The sequence below is a fragment of the Lutra lutra genome, chromosome 14, assembly GCF_902655055.1.
Source record: "Lutra lutra chromosome 14, mLutLut1.2, whole genome shotgun sequence".
Taxonomy (NCBI): Eukaryota; Metazoa; Chordata; class Mammalia; order Carnivora; family Mustelidae; genus Lutra; species Lutra lutra.
In genome coordinates this window covers 4,565,936-4,588,204 of record NC_062291.1, presented here as the reverse complement: position 1 = coordinate 4,588,204, position 22,269 = coordinate 4,565,936, and the positions used below count along the sequence as shown (strand labels likewise).

The following is a 22,269-nucleotide window of genomic DNA, read 5'->3' as shown; positions in this document are numbered from 1 at the left end:
CCTCCCGCCTTTAGTTTGGGATCCCAAACAGCTAATCCCTAAGGTACTGGGAACCAGAACCAAACCATACCTCCCAGATGGTAGCAAGGTTGGCAGTTCCTGAATGTCTGTCCTCAGGCAGAGCCCACGATGCCAGCTGTACAACCCTATGCCCTCAGGAAGTTTCTCTCCTGCCAAGTCACGTGAGGCACATGGTGACCCAGCTGCCAGAAGAGCAGCGCTGGCTTAGAGAGAACCAGTATGTCAGTGGCAGCAAAAATTAAAGATGCGAAACAAACCTGAAGGAACCTTGTGTCTATATCCAATTAAAGAGGTGACAGTGTCCTTCTATTTCAGCTCTGGCTACCTTCTTTTGTCTAGATTTTTCTAAGGCCATCCTGTCCCATGAATCAAACAACAGTCCATCCACAACTCCATTCTGGGTTTGCTGTATGAACAGACACCCATCAAACTTCTCATTCCAGCCAGTCATACTTCCCCATCGAAAGAAAAACAGGAATAATTCTCCCATAAATAGTCTGTGTGTGCTGACAAATGGGAATTTGAAGCAGTATAATTAAATTGCTGTTAAATTATTTAAGTGCCTCTGGTGAAACTGTGTAAGAGAGAAGGTGCTTGACTTAGGGAGACATATCAGGAGGTGAGAAAGCAAAATTTGAAGGGTGGAAACTAGCGTAGTTATTTGCATTCCACATTAACATAAGGGAAGATGCTTTGGAGTAAGTCAACCTATCTGGAAAGGCCTATGGCTAGACTGTTGGCCCGTGGCCCTCAGGACAATGTTGCCTAGCAATGAACAAAGACTTGCCAGGCAGGTGCTGGGAAGAGTACGTGCAGAGAGACACACACCTAACATGTACCAGCATTCTGTACCCCCCTGGAGATGGAGGCGTGAGATACAAGCCCCCATTTTCTCTCTGAGCAAACAGAATTGATGTTTATGCAATCAGACAGTTAAGGCAGAAATCCAATTACTGAGCTAATTAGCACCTTTGAGTGGTAAGCACCAAACATAGGGGAGGAAAGCACTGGAGAAAAACTCAAATGACCTGGTATGGCTGACAGTTCACCTTCTTAGAGAGTCTGGTGGAGAGCCAGAGGCCCTGGGGTACGCAGGCAGCTTGGCTTAGTTATTGCTGATCGAATTTAGCACTCTGCATCCAATAGCCTTTTGAAAAGATAGCTTTCCAGCTAACATAGTTTTAGAAGGTGTTTTAATTCCCTAAGGAGTATAGTAAATGAATTTCTTTTGGCTCAGCCCCACTTTAAAAATTGTTTATTCTGCTGCTAAAAATTCCATTTGTCCTAGGTCTTCAGGTGAAATTAAAATTCCATTTAGGGACTTCTTATGCTGACATGGGATTTCAGCCTTCATTAGAAAGAATTTTGTTGTTTGCTGTATTTTTTTGCCACCCTGGGCTCTTTTACTTTCAAAGCTGATCCGAGGGTATTTGGAAGGAAAACTGAAGCAATAATAGAACAGAGTGGTGGGGCTAACAGCGTTTTTGAGATGCAGCCAAATAGTTCTTCTCTCCAGTCCCACAAAGCTCAAACAGGATCTCACCTAGATGCTTCTCAAGTATCTGAAACAGATGGAAAAGGAGAATACTTTTTTTCTTAGCTCCATATAAATATATTTTTTAAATATTTTATGTATTTATTTGACAGACAGAGATCTTAAGTAGGCAGAGAGGCAGGCAGAGAGAGAGGAGGAAGCAGGCTCCCCACTGAGCAGAGAGCCCAATGCGGGGCTCGATCCCAGGACCCTGAGATCATGACCCGAGCCAAAGGCAGAGGCTTTAACCTACTGAGCCACCCAGGCGCCCCTATTTTTTTTTTAATCTCTCTGATTCCCAAGAGACAAGTTCACAATAGAACCCTGCATTCTGAGATTTCTTCTTAAGCACCATATCTACTGAGGAGTGCTTGTCATTTATTAAATCACACTCGGGATGTCAATGATCATGTTTAACTCTAAGTTGGAAGTTGGTGGTGGCTAGTCTCTTTTCTTCTTAGCAGACGTCATGAGAGAAGAATTAACATTAGAAACAGCATTATTTTGGGCCCTTCATTTATTCATGCTAGTTGTGAGCAAAGGTGGGTCTTCATGCTACTCAGGGTCTGGAGTGAGAGGTGGATATAATCAAATAATCAGCCCACCAGGTTCAAATCTTGACTCCACATTTATGTGTGGCCTTGGGGACTGTAGTTAATTTCACTGTGGCTCCAGTTCATACTCGGAGGGAATGGGTATAATAATAATACCTACCTAAGAATGTAGTTGTAAGGATATGATGAGTTAGCTCACGTGAAGTACTTACACAGAGACGTGTTACGGGACTATTAGCTGTCATCACTGTTAGTAATATTAACTATGACAGGCTCCCCACAGGAGAGGTGTGATGTGTGAAGGGGCATATGACATGAGTCTCACCTAGAGCAGGTGTCAGGAAGGCTTCCCTGAGAGCGATACTGGGGCCAGACTTGAAGCACTAGAGGAGTCTGTCAGGAAGGCAGACGGGGTAGAAAAGACTCCAAGTAGAGGGAGGACGCCAGAGTCACAAAGGACGCCAGGGAAGGCAGGGTGACAGGAATAGGAGGTCAGGGCACGCTGCAGACGTAGAAAAAGGCTAACGTGGTTGGAGCAGAGAAAGGAAAGGCAGGGGCCAGGCATGAGAAAGGTCAGTTTTTTCACAAATGTGAAGAGGACCCTCATTATTGTTCAAACTTGTACGTAAGCCTGTATTCGATGGTATATTTCTGGTGAAAGCCCTTTCTTAATGGCTTCGGTGTAACCGTGTGAAATTGCCATCTTTGTACATCATGAACAGTTAAATATTCAAGGTCATGTGGTTGAAGTCAATCTCCTATTTCATCCTTCAAAGGGTGATGAGACCACCACTGAAGATCTGAAACAAAAAGACACAAAATGCCTGGGCGGCTCCGTGGTTAAGCGTCTGCCTTCAGCTCAGGTCATGATCCTGGGGTCCTGGGGTTGAGCCCCACGCTGGGCTCCCAGCTTAGTGGGGAATGTGCTTTTCCCTCTCCCTCTGCTTCTCCATCTGCCTCTCCCTCTGTCTCTCCTCCTGCTTGTGCTCTCTCTAGTTCCCTCTCTCAAATGAATGAATTAAAAAAATCTTTAGGGCTGGGTGGCTCAGTGGGTTAAAGCCTCTGCCTTGGGCTCAGGTCATGATCTCGGGGTCCTGGAATCGAGCCCTGCATCGGGCTCTCTGCTCGGCGAGGAGCCTGCTTTCTCCACTCTCTCTCTCTGCCTGCCTCTCTGCCTACTTGTGATCTCTGTCTAATAAATAAATAAAATCTTTTTTAAAAAATCTTTAAAAGATTAAAAAATATAAATAAGAAGACAAAGCAGGTCAGGCACAGTCTCTCTGAGCAGAGCTATTGCACTTATAAAGTGTTTCTGGGACACATGAAGGTCAAGGATGGCTGAAGTATTAGGGCAGAAGCGGGTTGATAGCATGGGCACAGACAGTTCCTTGGGGACACTCCGTTGCTCAGTCATCCCTCGGAATTCTGGAGTGAGTCTGCCTACACTGGCTGTCTTCAGAAGCAAGGGGCCACATGGGTTGGCTGGTTTACTTGAGGCTCTGAACAGAGGTGAGTTGTCATAATCAGAGAGATTTAAAACTGGTTCTGATGGCCGTTTGTCACTATGGCTGCAGACAATCTGTCTTCTTCTAGTTGGTAAGACCCAATTTCATTCTTGTGCTTCAACGGAAGAGAGGCCTGGAAGAAGGCGCCCAGCGCTGGAAAGCAAGTGGTGGTGACGCTGATCGCTCACCAGTTTTCTGGGGTCAGTTGGAAAAGAAAGATGCCTGTGTGGGTACCGCTTTTAAAATCAGAAGGCGAGTGACATTCCATCGGCGATCCAAGTGCTTGCTTTCATTTTATGGACCTGGTGCTCAAACTTGATAAGGCACAAGGCCGGTCTCCCAATCCTGAGATGTCGTCATCTCTCCCCTCCCTGGATTTCTTGTAATTTTCCCTCTCCTTGTTATTGTGAGACCCCTCTCCCTTCCTGCAGCATGTCCTATAGGAGCGATCGCCCTGATTGGTGAGCTCCATGTCCCCTGCCTTCCCCACCACACAGCCAGTTCCGCAAACCAACTCTCTCCTCCGTAGTGTTCTACTCGTGACCTTCTACCCTTTGTGCCCCCTTCTAGCACACGGCGTGTGGATAATTCCAACACGAGACTGGTGGTCCAAATTGAAAAGGATCCAGGTAAGCAAATACCTTCCTTCTCACTCTTTAAATTCCTTATTTATTCCCTTATATAGATGGCTCCCTTCGATCCAAACGGGGGAAATGAGTACTCACTCTTTTTAGTCACTGGAAATATGTTTGGGTAATGAATATGCTGGCCAGAAAAATGAAATGATACAGATAGACGGAGCAAGCCTCCTGATTGGGTTTGGAAATACTCTTCTCTGTTACCTAGACTTGCTGTGGTCCCTGTTCAGTCTAAAGTGACTGTCAGTGAGGACATCTTAGTTTGTGTGTGGCAAAAGGCAAATATGGACTCTAAACCTTGTTACTGGTCTTGTAGCAAAAAAAAATTTGTCGTCAGCCTTACAATTTTCTCAATGGCAAACCATTCCTGCATGTAGGGTCCCATAGTCTTCAGAAACTTCGTTCAACATTAAGCTGTGGAAGGACTTACCTGCTAGGAAATTATTTTACTTTTTGCTTTCTCCATTCTGTTACATTTTTAACCATTCTATCTTTTTTCCTCATATCAGAATGCAGAGTTTAACTCATCTCTATTTTTATCCACCTCACTCTTGGCTGTGCCGAAGGCTTTGTCTAGGAGGAGTGGTATCATGTCATTATCTACATTTGAATTGCATGTACACGATTACTTTGAACTCGTAATTAGAAATGGTAAAATACCCAGAGAGACAGGCTTATTTTTTGTTGACCTAAAGTTCAACTCACTGTTACAACGTGGGGGCGCGGGGGGCCGGGTAGGCTACGAGTGTCTCTGATGCGCAGCCCTGGGACTCTGTGACACTGCAGGGCTGTTGACACAAGGCATACGGACAGAGTCATGAGTGCGTCTTCCCTCCAGTTATTCATGATCGTTGTCTCATTTTAATGCAATTATGTGGCTCCGTGGTCAAGGTGTTCTTTCTACAAAAACTCCACTTCGGTGGTTGAAACTGTTTTTGTTTTGTTTTGTTTTGTTTACCAAACAGTTTGGAGAATTAAGCAAAAATTAATTCACTCAGGCTTTCCCTTTAAAAGTGGCAGAGACTCCGAAGTAATCTCTGATTAGGGTCTCGGGATGCGTGCTGATTCATCATCGGACGTGCATCGAGAGTGGTGGGTCAGGCAGTCTTCTTCTGCACGGAAGACTGAGCGTGCTGATACTTCAGGAGACTGCGTAACGTGACTCAGCCCACAGAACCGTCTTTTTCTCCCCATTAATCATAATTAGGCTATAAGTGCACTAATTTCAATTCAGCCTTAACTGCCATGGGTGCTCAGCAAGGATAGTCATAATGTGATGGTGTCGTCTTAGATTTCTGACAGGTGGACCGGTGTTCTTCCTTACATAGGAAGGGGCTAGTCTTCACCTTCCTGCACCCCCAGTCACGCTCCCTTTCCCTGGGGTCCGGACCAGGGACAGCTCTACTCAAATGTGCAGTCCTTACCTGGACCTCCCCCGACGTTGCCTCCACTCGAATAGACCATCTAGAAGGATTTCTTCCTTGGGGCGGCTCTGCTTCTCTGACTTTCCAGAGCCAGAAGTTCAGTCCCAAACATAAGAGGCCCCTAATATAAGAGTACTGAATGTAAACTTTTCTCTCAGACCCTCCTGGCACTTCCTCCACGCACAAGACCACTGAGCAGGAGGATGTCCAGGTTTATCCAGTCTTCTCTTTAAAGTGTGTTTTGTCCTTCATTGTGACAGATCTGATAGAGGGAATGGAAGGGGGATTAAAGGAAAGATACCATAACCCCCAATCCCATGCCCCCCAACCTTCCATCTCCTCTCCTGTACCCCTCCTTCACTCCTCTCTCAGTGTTATCATCCACCCAGTCAGAACGGCTATAATTAAACAAGCAAGCAGGCAGCTGCTGACAATGCCGAGTCTTGGCAAAGATGAGGAAGAGCTAGAACCCTTTGGTCACTGCAGCTGGAGGGGAAGCAAACGTGGTACAGCCACTTTGGAGAACAGCAGCCCCACTCCTAGGTATTTACGCAAGAAAAACCCAAACTTACGTTCCTATAAACTTCTGCTTATGAATATTTTTGGCGGATTTCCTCCTAATCACTAAAACTAGAACCAACCCAAATTTCCTCCAGCGGATAAATGCATAAACAGGCTCTAGTGCATGCACACCACGGAATACTACGCAGCACTGAAATGGAGAGACTGCTGGGTACAGCCACATGTGCAAATCTCACATGTATCTTTCTAATCAGTGGTTATGTGAAAATGCGTTTATTAAACTCATACGATTGCACATTAAAAAAGATAACGTTTACTCCACATAAATTATCCCTCCATAAATCTGAATTATATATATAATTTAGAAGCAGTAAATGACATCTATATATCTATGTGTATTTAATACATAAAAACCTGAATTTGTCTATAGTACATAATACTAGCAATAATCGTTTATATTTATATGTAGCATATATGGGTGTGTGTATCCACACACATGAGCACGCATGTGCGTGCACACACACACACTTATGAATTGATGCTGTTTATTGTCTCTATGCCTCAATAACTTTGATTTCACAAAGACCCGGGAGTTACTTGACAGGTGTGTCCTTAAAAACAGAATTCTCTTAAAGAAGCTGTAGGACCTACGGTGTTATCCATGATTCAACAGACATTCAGTTAGTTCCTTTTGCGCGTTAGGACTTCCGCCAGGGTTGGGACAGAGAAGTAAGCAGATTCAGACACAGATCTGTCTTCCTTCACGTCTCGTCTTCTGCACTTTATTTTCTCCACTGGATTGGAGAAATCACATGCAAATCAAATACCCAGATATACACAAAAACCGAAAGTCAGATTCTAACTGTGACAGGTGCTTCGGAGTAGAGGAGCACGGTGCTGTGAACCTGTAATAGGGGATTTGGCCCAGCAAAGTGGCCAGTGGAGGCTTTCCTGAAGTAGCCATTAAGATGAGATCTGAAGAACAGGAAGTGTGCAAAAGCCAGAGAGGAGTGGAAGAGCAACCCGGGCAGAAAGATCGGTGTCTACAAAGGTCTGGGTGAGAAGGGCTCATGAGTCCCTCCACTGGAAGAAGTTCTCTGCTGAGCATAAGTGAGAAGGGAGGAGGATGTTTGTGTGAAGAGAGGATGGAGATTGGAATAGGGAGCAGATCCCACCTGCCTCTTGTGTGTCCATATATCCTAGGTTTGCTCCTAGCTTATACCTACGACTGTCCCAGCTTATACCCGGGAATGCTAAATTATATGGGATCCTCTTATAGGTGACGTGAAGAAGCCTTGTTCCTACATTAAGAGCATTGAAAAACCCACTAAGGACTAGAAATAATGGGGCTGAGGAGTCCTAGATAGAGCATTTACCTTCTCAAGTCAAAAAGCTCATTCTGGATGTGGTGTAGGGAGTAGATGAGGCAACAGGGGTCCCAGTAAAGATACACCAGGGAGTCATAGGACTAGTGTGGCTGTCCACTTGAGAAATAATTCAGCTTGCAATAAGGTAGACGTAATGCAAATGAGGAAGGGTAGAAAGATGCAAAAAATATCGGAGAAAGTAAAATTGAGAGGCTGGCGTGTGAAGGAGTGGGAACAGAGACCCTGGGTTATGGCTTTCTGGGTGCTGGTACTATTTGCTGAAATGGGTAACAGAAGGGGGACCCGACTCGGGCATGTTGGAGGTGGGGAGCATTTGGGACATACCAGAGCAGATGTTAAGTAAACAAGTAGGTACACACGCCTAGAGCTTAGACAAGAGACCTCAGAGGTATGAATTTGTAAGTCATCTGCATTAAGACAATAATTTAATCCATTTGTGTAGACGAGACTGCCCAGAGAGAAGAGAAAGGTAAAAAAAAAAAAATAAATAATAAATAAGAGGGTTTCACAAAGTCAACAAAAATAGGCAAAGTATCTATAAAGCCTGATTTACCCTTGATCAAATGATAACTCCTCGTTTCCCAGATCTGAGTGTATAGGGCTAAGTACACACTGATTGTATTTCTTGTTCTGTCTTTAGGGAGTGATGACAACAATCTTAATTCCATCTTTTATGAGCACCTGACGCGGGCCCTGCAGGAGTCCCTATGTGGAGACTTAGTTCTTGGTCGATGGGGTAACTACAGCTCTGGCGATTGCTTTATTTTGGCCTCCGACTACCTCAATGCTTTTGTTCACCTGATTGAAATTGGAAATGGTCTTGTCACCTTTCAGCTTCGAGGACTGGAATTTCGAGGTAAGAATCTCTTCATTGTGGAAGTTGTTGGAGGCTGGTTGGCTAAATTAGTTATCGCGCAAAGCTTTCATGAGAAGTCTCCATGAGGGGAAGAATGTAACACTTGTCCTATAGATGGCGCGGGGAGGGGGAGCTGCTTACAGCCACCCTCATTTATGTATTCTGGTGTAGACCCATCCCAGCATCTGAGGGAGTGACGAGGTGAACCGTATCGTCTGGTGAAAACCTTTGGCATGGCAAGTCAGAACTTTGGTTTTAATCCTTCTAGAAAAAACTCAGATGTGCCAGGAGGACATGGAGTGTGCATGGGGTCATCGTTCTGTGTCTGAGCCTTTTGTCTTCAGCTGTACGATGAGAAGAGAAGAATGGCGGCCTCTTAAAGTTGCGTGACTTAGATGAGATCATGTGTTTGCGGGCATGGTGGGGATGCTTATTGGTTTGCAGTTATGGAGTTGACCTGAATCTTGAAAGCGTGACCCCAGTTTTCCCGTTAATCTGCCCCCAGGGCCGAGTGGGGGAGTGGGCAGGGATTAGCACAACATACGTGCTCAGGGGCCCTTCTCCTGTGTTCTTTGGTTATTCCCTCATTCGGTCCATGTTTTTCCAACACCTCCTCTTGTCTGGCCAAGTTCAAATTGCAGCGGTGCCATGGGCACGTGACTCAAAAGACTCCTACCCTTGTGGTGTTAACCTTCAGTGGGACATGTGGAAAACAATAAACAAATGAGCAAACGAACATAATGGCGGAAAGTTCTATGAAAGAAGTAAATCATGTGTCTGTGACCGTGATCACCACAGAGGGCGGAGCTGGGGGCGGCTACGTTAGACGGGGCGGCCAGGGAAAGCGGCCGGGGAGAAGGATGGTGCAGGCTGGGGGCTTCTGTGGATGAGCGGGGAGCCCTGACGTGACCAGAGCAAACCAGCAGGCCGGCCGCAGTGTGGTACGGGAGGGGGTGGGAGCCCAGGCACGTGGGGCCTCCCAGCCAGGATGAGGGGCTGCATTCATTCTGTGCATAATGGGGAGCCATTTAGGGGGGTCTCGGAGTCACCCAAGCAGGGGAGGAAGGGGGAGACAGAGGAGTTCAGGGAGATTTGGACGTGGACAGGGCTGGGCTCAGCAGCGTTGGGGGGTGTGGGAGAGAGGAGGCTCGGCATGCTCTCCGGTTTCCAGGTTGGGCACGTGGGTGGACAGAGGTGCCTTTACTGAGACTGGGAAGCCTGGAGGGGAACAGTACTTTTGGGTTTGGGAATGTAACCAAGGGCTCCATGTTGGATATTTAAACGGGCTTTTAAATGCTGTCGACTCATATAAGTGGATCTATCAAGCGGCTAATTGGACTTAAGGGCCTTATATTCACTCAGAAGACATTTAGCAAGCACTGGGCTGGGTGCTGTGAGTACAGACGTGCAGGGGCCCCACGTTAAGGAGCTTGGAGCCTTGCTGACAAGAGACACATACTGAGCAATGAGCATCACGGCGGAGCCATGTGTGGGGCGCCATGGGGACCAGAGACGAGGCATCAGACCAGGCTCCCGGTCAGCTCGGCCGAGGAGAGGCTGCAGCTAGAGGGGAGGGTGGGCACGTGATGACAAAAGGGCCAAATGTAGCCATTTGAGGTTTCCAGGTGGTTTGGGAAAAAGGGGTGGAAAGATGAGTAAGAGCCAGGTCATCACCCTCCAGAACCTCCCAGTGACGAAAACACACCTTTTAGCCAAGAACAAATTGCCATCATTTTATATCTTTAACACAATTTCCTAACATTTTAACCAAGCATTTTGGTTCTAAGCTTTAGTCTTGTGAATATCCATTACTTTTATTAGAATTCCTAAATAACTTTGTACCATATATATGTGTGCACGTACGCGTGCGTGTGTGTAAATACACACACACACACACACACACACACACACATATATATTTTAGAATGGGGAGTTCTCTGGTTTAAGCATGTAATTCTATGCATCCTTACAAATTTTAAGAATCGAATTCAGGGAACTTACTTTGGAAAATGGTACTGGGCCAAGGGAGTAGTGATCCAATTCTGCACGATGAACAGAGAAGCCGTGTTTCCCTGAAATTGTGCCCAAATGCCAGAAAATGCCACAGGAGGTGGTACAATAATGCAACAGGCTTGTCCATTTTTGAGAGCTTTTAAGTTTTCCTGGAATTCAAAGGAGGATTTTTAAAGTGAGCCCGATTGACCCTGAGTTAGAGCTTCTATCACAAGTGCCATGGGGCTTCCATTCTGCTGGTGAACTAACTGAGCCTTGAGTTCCCAGGCTTCCAAGTTACCTGGATGTTGAAAGCGTGCAGAACCTTACCTGTGAGCTCTGCAGACCATGAACAGGCGTTCTTCTTAACCCATCGCCCTGAGCATTAGGGCTTCGCCTCATACCATTTTGGAGGGTGTAACCAACCATCAAAAACATAATGGTTTAGCACAACAAGGATGTTTCTTCTTCACTGCCGTGTGGGTGGCTGGTGGTTCTTCTGCTGGGCTCACCCTGGGTTTCTTGGGCGGCTGCATTCAGCTGGGAGATGAACCAGGCTGGAAGGTCTGAGGGCCACATCTGGAGCTGGCTACCAACTCGGGCCCTGTGGTTGTCCTCCACGTGCCACTCAGTGTCTAGCGGGCTGGACTAGGTATGGTCTGGGTGGTCTTGGTGTTCCAAAGAGGGGAACGTGGCCACCGTGAGGCCCTTTATGGCCCAGTCTCTGAGACAGGCACTATGTCACTACCATCATGTCCTGTTGGCCAGTCATCCCCAAGGACAGCTCCAATTTGTGTGGTGGAAAGTAGCCCTGTCATACAGCATGAGTCACTGGGGGCCAGTCTTGGAACTACACACCAGGCTCCTGAAGCTGCCTCAGGTGAAACCCAGAACATGGCTCAGAACCAACACACCAACTGTTATGTTCGGTGAGACCGCCCAGGAGGGTCTCCTAGGTGGTTTTTCTTCCTCCTGCCAACCACAAGAGAAATGGAGCCTGCCTATAAGAATGGCCTAAGCCTACTAATGATGTCTTGGGAACAAAACATCAGTTAACCTGCCCGATACCACTCACTCCTGTACAATACGTTTTCTTTGACCTAGTTCTACCATAGACTGGAACACGATGCTATTAAGAGAGGAGGACAAAAACCCAAGTTATGCTGTATTTGCAGGTGGGATCCAGCTGACCTAAAAGGACTCTTCCTTTTTATAGCTTTTTCAATATCTATTACAGTATTCCCAGGGAAGATCTTGTTTTCTTTCTCCTCCTGGACTATTTTTCGAAGATATTCCTTCAGTGTTTCACTTTTTTCTCCAGTTTCCTATATTCCCAAATAGCTGTCTTTTTTTCGGTCAAATGTGACCTACTTCATTATAACCTGGGGCAGTCAAAATCCAGCAGCGCTCCCTTTCTGAAGCATATTGAAGCCGTCAGTGGAAGTGTGCACCGCTCATGGCACAGACCAAGTCTAGGAAATGAACAGCACACGCCGGAGGAAGAGGAAGATGAGGACAACCTCCCATGACTGGGGAGCAAGAAGCCCACCTGTCCATTTCTCACTGCAAGGGATGCAGCTGTCTCCATAGTAGTTTTTAATTGCAAGCAGCAGAAATCAACCCTAGTGAACTTAACCAGGGGGAGGGTTTATTGGAAGACATTGCACAGGGCACAGACTTTCTGAGAAGGCTGGAAAAGTAGGCTTTGTGATTCTAAGTCAAGAGCCATGTCTAAAATCACACCACGGCTCTGATCCCATGAAGCAGTCACATGTTGGCAGGGAGGAGGGGGGACATGGGTGCTGCCCTCACTTTATTGACACCGTGATCCTGGATGCTGCTGCTGCCCCTGCTACCCCCTGAATCTGGATGAAGAACCCCTGCTGCCACCACCCCCCGCTTACAGAATACGTCCCATGCACCTGCTTCTTTGTGTCACCAGCACATTAGTCAAAGTCTGGGGTGCAGCTCATGGATGAAGCAGAGACCTTATGCCTATGCTCTAGATGCAAGGGAGGCTGTGAGAGAGGGTGTCTAAGTTCTCAGTTCCCAGAGCAGGAGATGACCACTGCCTCTTGTCAGGACTCACCGTATGAGTACTTTGGTTGAAGTCATCCTGGCTGCTGTCATCGTTAAGTCCCAAGTCTCCGTGACTGGCACAACAGAGGCTTATTCTTGTACTCACGTAGACTCCAATCAGTGAGAAGAGGTGGTGGAGGTCGGGGATGGTTCCCTTCCACACCGTCAAGGGTCCTGGCTAACAGAAACTTTGCTTAGTCCCTACACATTGCTTTTGAGGTCACTCTGAGCTTCAACATCAAGGTGGCAGGGAGTGGAGGCTTGCCTAAAAGGTTGCTTTGGGACAGGCCTGTACCTGGAATACATCATCTACTCTTCTATTCTATTGTTTAGAAATGACATAGCTCGTTGTAAGAGAAACTAGGAGTTGTTGTCTAGCTGAGTACCCAGGAGAAAGAGTAAAAGTATAAAGTTCGTGAACAGTTGGCCAGTTTGGCTTCTGGGTAATTTTCCAAATATGCAGTAGAGATTTAGATCCTGGATAGCCCCAAAAATGATTAAGGCCCACGACACATCTTTTTTTTCTGTTGGCTGGTATTGTAGGGAATAATTGAAACCAGTTCAAACCAAGAATACAAGTAAGGAAGCCGCATTTTTCTGTCCTACTCCTTTTGGCTCACACATCCCAGAATAGAAATAAATTCTATATTTGTTAAAGAAATGGGATTGTGGTACCTTTGCTGCTCTTGGGTTTATGAGTATTACTTGCATCTGCCTCACCAAGGAGCCTCTTAGGAAACCATTCAAGACTTCACAGATTAATCATTGGCTTTAAATGAAAGTCAAGATAATAGATAACACTTTAGAAGGTCCACAGTGTGAGGGCACCAAGTTCAAGGTTTTTCAAAAGAAATGGAATCTATTGGATTTTAAGTCCATTTAACCATCACTGTAGGTGGATACAGAAACATGGAAAAGCAAGAGTTGATTATCTGTTCAATCCATTTCTGTTCTCCTTTAGTCATCCAGGTGACCCAGGCTGATGGGTTCATCCATTCCTGTTAGAAGGGGAGACAAATGAGGACTCATGGTGCTGTGAAAAAGAGAAGCCAGGCTACTTGAAAATACTGTCTAAAGAGGGGGAGAACCAAGAGTAGGAGCCAAAAGTAAGAGGCACTGGAGGGAGTCTCTTATGACATGAATGTGAACTCCGAGCTAAGGAGAGAGCACCAGCCTGTGAAGATGACACCCACGGTCAGAACTGCCACAGTCCCATCGCTTCCTCCCAGTTAACAAATGGGAAAGTGAGGAGCCAGGAGGTGAATACATTCTGCAGGCTCACAGCTAGTTAGTGCTGGAACTAGGCAAACTCATGGGACTCTCTAGCTTTTAACCAAAATTTCTCTTTGTGTATTACTATTTTACCTTCTTCCTTCCTTTCTCCTTTTGGATATTTGTTTGGATTGTATTGTAATGCTTATTTAGTTTGCAAACACTAAGTAACTGGGTAAAATGCCTTTAGTCACTGGCACATCCTTTCAGAAGTTCCACATTATTTTTCTAGTTGCCCCCTCCGCAAAAAAAGCAGCCAAAAGGTATTTAAGATATCAAGATACTTAACAGAGCATCACAGGTGACTTGACCTCTCAGATTCTGGACTCATCATTGGAACCTCGGTGTGATCTCTAAGTTCCTAGTGTATTTCCAGCTCGACAAGCCATCAGGTCAGGAGGTATAAAATACTTCCACCATATCATGCACTTGCAGGAAAGTTAAATGTGTCCTCTCTGCTGGACTCCAAGTATAATTCTCTCACAGGGAGCAGGTGTTATTGGTGGACATCCCAGTCTTGAGACCATGGCTGTGAACTTCCTGCTAATACGGTGCCACACAGGGAAGGTCAGCACCCCGGAGCATCAGTGCACCAGATGATGATAGGCCTGGACAGTGAAGCAGAGTGGAAGGATTTCAGGCAAAGGGAAGAGGAGGCTTGCTGTGATGGTGAGTGATAGAATCCCAAGGGCTAGGAGAATGGAATCCATAGTAGTTCATTGATAGTAACAGGAGAGGAGGGGGAACATATGGCCCAGATGCAGTTAAGAGATGGGCGTGAGGACGGAAGAATGGATGGAGTGGTGGCAATCAAGTTGGCCAGTATGAAGAGGCCACATGAGGTTAGGTATCATGATTTTAAAGGAAGACATGTTAAGGTTGCTCGTGTTTCTTCCTAAGCCCACATGTAGCCTCTTGGGTGCAGGTAGAGAATGGCAGAGCTAGCCTTAATTGGGATTGAGACCGAGTTGACTGAGTGCCATAAGGTAAACCAAGGACAAGGGAATTGACAGCGTGTGCAAGGGTGTGATGGTGACGGCAATGGCCAGCCATGGAATGCTACCTGGGGTGGGGGGGAAGTAAGGGTATGAGAAAGGTGAGGAACAGGACCTGGTGGTGGGCTTTCTGGATCCAGGAAATGTATGTCAGTATTGTTGAAGTTGTAGTGTTAGAGGAAATGAGCTAGAAAGACAGGAGGTGGTTGCTGGAGAGCAGGAGCTTTGAAACTAACACTCCCGGGGGAGACAGTCTTTGGTAATCACAGCTTAGGGTCATGGCCATGGAGATGAATGGCTGAGGTTGAGTGGAAGATGAGATCATTAGATGAGTGGGAGTCGGGGCTCAGGATGCTGGAAGGAGCATCTCTGTGGATCCTGAAATCTCCAAGAGAGGTGGCCAGGGGTATGCTAGAGAGTGCCAGTGATCCTGGGCCAGAATCTCCATGGACTTGGAATTACCTTGAGGGCCTTGGAAGGAGGCAACAAGGGAGAGTGGTGCAGAGTAGACAGAGAGAATGGCCTGAGAGCATCCCTGAGAAGCAAGAGGACATATTCCATTCTCCTCCGACCTGGGTGCCAGAGGAGTACGGGAAAACAATGAGCCCCACTCCAGAGAGCTGCAGAAGGAACAGGGAGAGCCAGCCTTCCAAAAGGGCACCAAGGAGAGGAGGAGAACGTGCCAGTAATTTGAGGAATAGATCATGAGTCCCCGAGGGCACAGCAAAAGGATCCCAAGAGTTTGTGGCCTGGGTGGAAGTCGGGTTAAAATCAGGTCAGAAAACGTGGTTTATCCAGTGCTATGGAAATTACGCTATAGGGGGTCCTGGGCTCCCCATGGCAGATGACGTGAACTGCCATAAAGCAATGTTCTCTCCAGGGTGATGAAGCAGATCCTTCATCTAAGGCCGGGTCACACGCAGCAGGGTCACATGCAGGGAAGTTCTGGGGCTGCTGAGATGGGATTTAGTTATGCATGCAGCTTCCATTAGCCTCATTAATACAGACAGGACCACTACGCTTTTATCACAGCAAGATCAGTTTTCCAGAAATCTTCTTAGGGGAGGGCTTAGGAAATCTTTTTTTTTTTTTTTTAAGATTTTATTTATTTATTTGACAGACAGAGATCACAAGCAGGCAGAGCAGCAGGCGGGGGGGGGGGGTGGGGCTGGGAAGCAGGCTCCCTGCCAAGCAGAGCCCGATGGGGGCTTGATCCCAGGACCCTGGGATCACGACCTGAGCCGAAGGCAGAGGCTTAACCCACTGAGCCATCCAGGCGCCCCAGGGCTTAAGACATCTTAAGGTGTCATTTGATCAAGTGGGGTTTTGGAAACCCGTGTCAGAAATGCACGATGTTATGTGGACATTTACCTTTTCTATTAGTTGCCTAACTCCTGTTTTCTGTCGATTTATTCTTTTCTCAGTATTTCTTTAGGATGAATGATACTGTATTTGTATATATATTTTATGTTTTATATATACATTCCCATGGGATCAAATACCTCCAGTGTTTGCTCATAACAGTAGTTCAAACAAGAAACCACAACCAATAGAGATTACTTTGTCGTCTTATTTAGAACAAAGTCATGATGAAAATTATAGTTTGTTTTGTTTGTTGTATCTAGATCATGAATCTTGGGGATCAGGATGTGGCCATGGTGTTGGTCATGTGGCCACGTGTGGTAGGTGGTCAATAAAGGTTTCTTGATAATAAAATCACAATTCATAATTTTAAAACCAAAGCTTATTTTCAGTATTCTTGCAAAGCTTATAGATGCAGTTCTTTATTCCTGCAGGCTATGAAATACCCTTGCTGTTAGACTGGGAGGCTCTCAAAGGCTGAGACCCCTTGTCTGATTCGTGTCCCTCCCCTGGTGTGTTGACTGGCTCATGCAGGATGCCCCGTAAATACTGGTTGAGGGAGAAAGTAGAACCTATCTAAGGTTTCCTGAGCATGAGTTCTTTGCCAGGTACCATACTAAGCACTTTAATTATAGTTCTTAGAATATTCTAGACTATTTCCTATAATAACTGTAAGTTATTATAAGTGAGCAGGTGTTATTATTCCTATCTGAGACATAAAGAAATTGGGGGAATGAGATTCAGTAAGTTGCTCCAGGCTTCACAGTCCCCAGTGGTGGAGGAGAGGTAAGCATATGGATGTGGAGGTCCCCAAAGTCCATGACCTTTGCAGTATGCCATACTTTCTTGGGGGTGGGGAGGGAGGGAGGAAGGAAGAAAGAAAGGAAAGTAGGAAGGAAAGAAGGAAGGGAAAAAGGAAGGGGAAGGAAAGAATAAGTAACCATTTTTAAAAATAATCTCTCTGGTTGTTGAAACTCAGAAATTTAACCTGAACGTGCTCTTAAATCTTAAGATGGCGTCACCACTGATAGCAGCTCAGTTTCTTGAACCATCAGCTGCCTTAGCAACTGTGAAACCTTGAAGGCTCTTGCAGAATGAACGTGGGAAGCTAAGCATAGTTATTAGGATGTAGCCATACGTTACCGGTGGATCTGGAAAACATCAAAAAGTGGGATTTATGTGCCTGTTTGTGTGGAATGTTCTCAGCCATCTCGGAGTTTGGCTAACACCCCATAATCACCAGCCTGTGGGGACATTTTTAATATATCTGTCACTAATCTTATCTCAAGTTAATCCAACCCAAACCTTTTGCCTAACTGGCGAGTCCATGGAGAGCCATAGCTTCCCACTAATCTTGAAACTATCTAGAATTCTTTCTTCTCTATGACAACATTCAGGTCATTAGCGAGTCCTGAGTTCCTATGTCTACACAGCTCGAGTAAGCAGTTAAATTCCTTGGGTCCAAAGTTCACCCATAAAATAATAGGTTCTCCATTCAGAAATCCTACACACATAATCTTCATTTCAAATTGTGTGACAGACACATCAGTGAGAGAGACAAAGCCACGCTTGTCTAGATAGGCAGTGTGGGAAGGAAAGGGGCTTTCCTGTTAACATTCACAGAATCTGCCTATTTTAACAACACTCAAGAATAAGTTGTTGGGGAAAAGTAAAATAAGACAACTTGGAATTAAATACGAATGAGAAAGAATATGGCTCTTCCGTATAAAGTTGAGTGCGTTGGTTTTCTCATCTGTGAGTGGGGCCGGAAGAGGAGAAAAACCATAGTACTCACATATAAATATTCACATGTAATTATTATATATTTCATTGTTTCTTATACCTGTGCTTCAAACTTGCCCAATATAAATTACTCTGTATACAAAGTGACGTGGTTCATTTCATGTTCGCCTATGGGCTGGTAGAAGAAAGTAGATTCAGAGGACTTTTGCTTATAATTTGTGAAGTCTTACTAGACAGTGTATGATAAGGGGGAAATACTGACTTTAAATCCAAAAGACCAGACCCTTCTCCCAGAGAAGTCGCTTTTGAGACCCGGAGTCCTCATTTATGGAAGGAGAAATTATGCCTGCATAAGCAGGTTAATGTGTGCGAGAAGTGAGATGCTATCTGAGAGACCAGTTTTCAAGTTGATTAATATTACACAAATAGAGGGGCGCCTGGGTGGCTCAGTGGGTTAAGCCTCTGCCTTCGGCTCAGGTCATGATCTCAGGGTCCTGGGATCGAGCCCCGCATTGGGCTCTCTGCTCAGCAGGGAGCCTACTTCCCCCTCTCTCTCTGCCTGCCTCTCTGCCTACTTGTGATCTCTCTCTCTCTGTCAAATAAATAAATAAAATCTTTAAAAAAATTACACAAATAGATGAGGTTTTGAAATACAAATTCTCTGAGAAAAAACAATGCTGTTTCACTGGAAGGCGTTTCACCGCATTTAAAATCCCGCTTGCCGAACAGAGCACAAGAGAATTTTTATTCATGTGGGTATGTCTTAAAACAAATTGAGTCTCCTCAGAATATAAAACAGTTACAATAAAAATCTCTGCTGGGACCACAGAATCAAACGTGTATAAATTATCCCAACATATTTTCCCCCTACTGCACACTGGCCTGATACACTTCCAGATTCTCCCCGTGATACTTAAAAGGTGCCCCAGTCCAATGCTGCGAAGGCCTGGAACCTGGGACTAGAGGAGAAACTATCCAGTAAAATAATAAGGAACTAAACTCATTCAGTGTCTCAGGAGACCAGTCCTATCCCTTGACTCACTTCGGCTCCTTTCCTCCGTTGTGTTGCGCACACATTCCTGGCCATCTTTTTCTACATCGTTAAGTTCGGATTAATTTCAAAGGGGTGCTTATCTGATGGATGTGTAGCCGGCAAGAGATGGGATGTGTAATAGGACAGTTTTGCATATAAATATATTTTTGTTAGAATAATTATTTCTTCCCAGAAATTAAATCTGGTGAAGGCTGGCAGATACAGAGAGCTCCTCCCAGGGCAGGAAGCTGGGGATAGATGACCAGCATTGTCCCCGAGAAGCAGTGGGGCTGAGGGGGGCCAGAGAAAGTCATCTCTGTGACTTTAAAACTATAGAGGAGGTTTGCGGGGCTGGGGGGGTTGTGGAGTAGGCAAATCACACTGTGACTTTCCTGAAATTGACCATAATTCAAAAACCGTAAAAAGTCTTCTCTGATATTATTTTGCCCGGTCACATAACAGCCCCTTGATATCACCAGCTAGCAGGAGACAATGCTGGTTTAGATTTCCCCCATTAGCATGCCTATCATTGTGTGTCTGGCATTATATGAGAAGCTCACTGTTGGGAGGTGTGCTATTTCTCCAGCTGGCTGGGCCCGAGCTCTGTCACACACATATTACATGCACGTGTAAGGTCCAAATGTTCATGGAAGTGAATTGCTCTGAGCTTAGCTTTGACTGTATCTGGTGGCCTCCTCCTTAGTGGCCATGGCAATTCAGAAAGGATCTTAACTGTGACCCAAAGAGAGCATACCATTTATAAAATCCACATGCATCCCCAAGTGTGTGTCTCTGAGTCCCCCCTGCAGCTTGAAACGCAAGGGCTAAATCAGATCTTTGCCTAATTACGGTGCACTCCTCGGCCAGGGACTGGTTCTCTCCTGTCAGTCCCCTCCTGGTGGCCTCGTTGCTCGGCATCTGTAAAACCCTAGCCCGGTGTCTGGCATGCTGGGCCCATGAAGGCAGTGACCGTATGGAAGCACAGCTCAGATCGATGTCCAGTGAAGTCGCTTTGAAACGCTGTTCCTGGAGAGCGCTGCATGCAGTAGGGACAACACATGGGGTTTTCTGTGGAATCCTGTTAGACGCTTCGGGACACCTGAGTGGTGTTTCTCAAAGTACATGCATCAGATAAGGAAAGTTGTAGGGTCGAGAGGCCCGATCTGTGCAATATGTCATGCATTTAGGCTTCCTCCTGCATGTTCTCACTAGAAAATCGTACTGCGAGCTGACATTTTCTATCAGGGAAGCCTTCTGGCTGCAAGGGACCATTTTTAATGTGTCCCTTTGAAGTCCCCATCACATAATGGCCCAGCATCTCCTTCATGTCTTCTGACCTCTTGGTGAACAGCCCGTTCCCTAATCCCCATTCCCATCGCTTCCCCTCCTGGGGGGGCTGACGTCCCCTCCCCGAGTCCTCTCTCCTTGGGCCCAGCCTTCCCAGCCTGGATGGCCCCTCCCCCACGGGGCTGTCTGTAACGGAATGGAGGACACTTCGGGTTGTGTTTTGGTTACGGGACCTTCTGTTCAGGCACCGTTCGCTTCGGCTTCCCGACTTTCCCAAGAGAACGTCGGCTCTGCCTCTGGTCTGGCTGACAATGAGGGCAGGGTCCTTGCTCTCACCAGCTACACAGAATATCTACATTTCTGGGCTTGTCGGGGGGACACAGTAAAACCCACTGCCGCTCAGTACACAGTAATTGTCAGAACTGGGTGGAGAGTAAACGGTCCATAGCAAGGATTTCCTCACAAGGATGAAGTTCTCCTGTCCCCACGAGTCCCTGACATCCGTCCTTGGGAGACACGAGAACCACATACTTAAGGCTGAACTCTTTGGCTACCCGTAGAGGTGATTTTATGATTTTTCTCTATGGCTCTTGGGCCGCATTAGAACAGCTCGCTGAAGCTGGCATTTGTACGTTCTGGGCAATGCCGTTAAGGACGGTGTTCACTGTGTTCTGAAATATTCTTTTTATTAGGGTCCTGGGAATATTATCTTTCTGGTGTCTTTGCCAGAAATAGCTGTGACCCTTACAAGGAATTATTTTGTTGTTGTCTTAGAGACCCAAGAAACTATTCACGTTCTCTTTGTACATTGGCTTCTAGAAAGCCCCGGTGCGATCTGTGGCCCACCTTTAGTAAATAGATAGGGTATCACAGAATGCAGTTAGGGTCCCTTGACATCATTCTGGCTTCGTCTATTTTTTTCTTATCCCCCTTTTTACCTAAATGGTATCATTTGCCATTGTACCGTGTATGTCTTTTTAAATTGACTTCATTCCTTTTGGGAAATAAGTGTGAATAAATAAGTCAGACCCAGCCTGTCGCTGGTAGATACGGCAGACAGCACTTAAAGGGGAGCAGTGCTTGCTGTCTGGGGCGCCAGCAAAGAGAGGCAGAATGTGTCGGTGGGCAGTAACGGCTGCCCACATTGTGGCCACACTCAGGAAATGGATACGTATCCTGTGTGACAAGACATCTGGGATCTACTAGATACATTTTCAGTTCAAAACATTAATTCCTGCTGCTTTAAGTAGGCATTCTCGTCTATCAGAACTAAGACGCTAGGACACTGTCAAAATAATTCAAAAATTATTTACTGAATGCCTCCCTGTGGCCCGCTGACTTAGATCATGAGAACACTGTGACACAAAAGATGCCAGGAGTCAGCTTCAATGGAAACAGCAGAGTGAAACAGCCAGCCCGCTCGTCATTCATTGACACGGACGGAGCAAGAGGTCACGGTGTGGGGACAGTTGGCCTCCGGTGCTCCCTTTGGAGGGGACGTGCTCTGAACCGCATGAGCCTCTCCGAGAAGACTGGGGTCCTGACTTGCCTGTGAGCAGCAAATTAGTGCATGTATGGAAGCGACTGGGTCTTTTAGTTTCCTCTTCTTTTACAGCATGATCCTGTAAAAGGAACAAAAGGTGTTTCCTAAGAGAAGGTGCTGGGACCTACCTTAACTGAATGTTTATTAAAAGCCCGCAGCAGTTACGATGTCTCTGTCGATGGCGGTCCTTCATGGCGCACTGTGTCCCCACCTGTCCTTTCATCGGTGTCATTCCTCATGGTGTGTGGTTTTACTTACCTCGTTCACGTGGTGGAAATCTAAACTCTGCATTGCACTCTCTGTGACACACACACACACACACACACACACACACACACACACACACACACCCCTTCCAGTTTGTTTGATGTAAGGGGAGAGAAAACCAACCCTGACATCCAGCCTCACATAGAGAGAGAAATTGTAAAGAAATGCAGATTTGGGGGGACATGGCATTTAACCAGTTTTGCTAATCTATTGGAGGTGAAAATCCTCCTCTCTGCTTCCTCCTTGTGTAGCCT

At 46.2% G+C, this 22,269-nt stretch overlaps 1 protein-coding gene across 2 annotated transcripts in view; it reads left to right on the top strand.

The window, feature by feature from the left end:
* The window catches only part of PCNX2 (pecanex 2), a 280,264-nt gene that overhangs the window by 220,342 nt on the left and 37,653 nt on the right, over positions 1–22,269 (top strand). For both annotated transcript variants that reach the window (XM_047702153.1, XM_047702152.1), the window contains exons 24-25: positions 4,185–4,243; positions 8,227–8,442. In XM_047702153.1, coding sequence (XP_047558109.1) covers positions 4,185–4,243; positions 8,227–8,442 — 275 coding nt within the window. The remainder of the gene's footprint in view (positions 1–4,184; positions 4,244–8,226; positions 8,443–22,269) is intronic.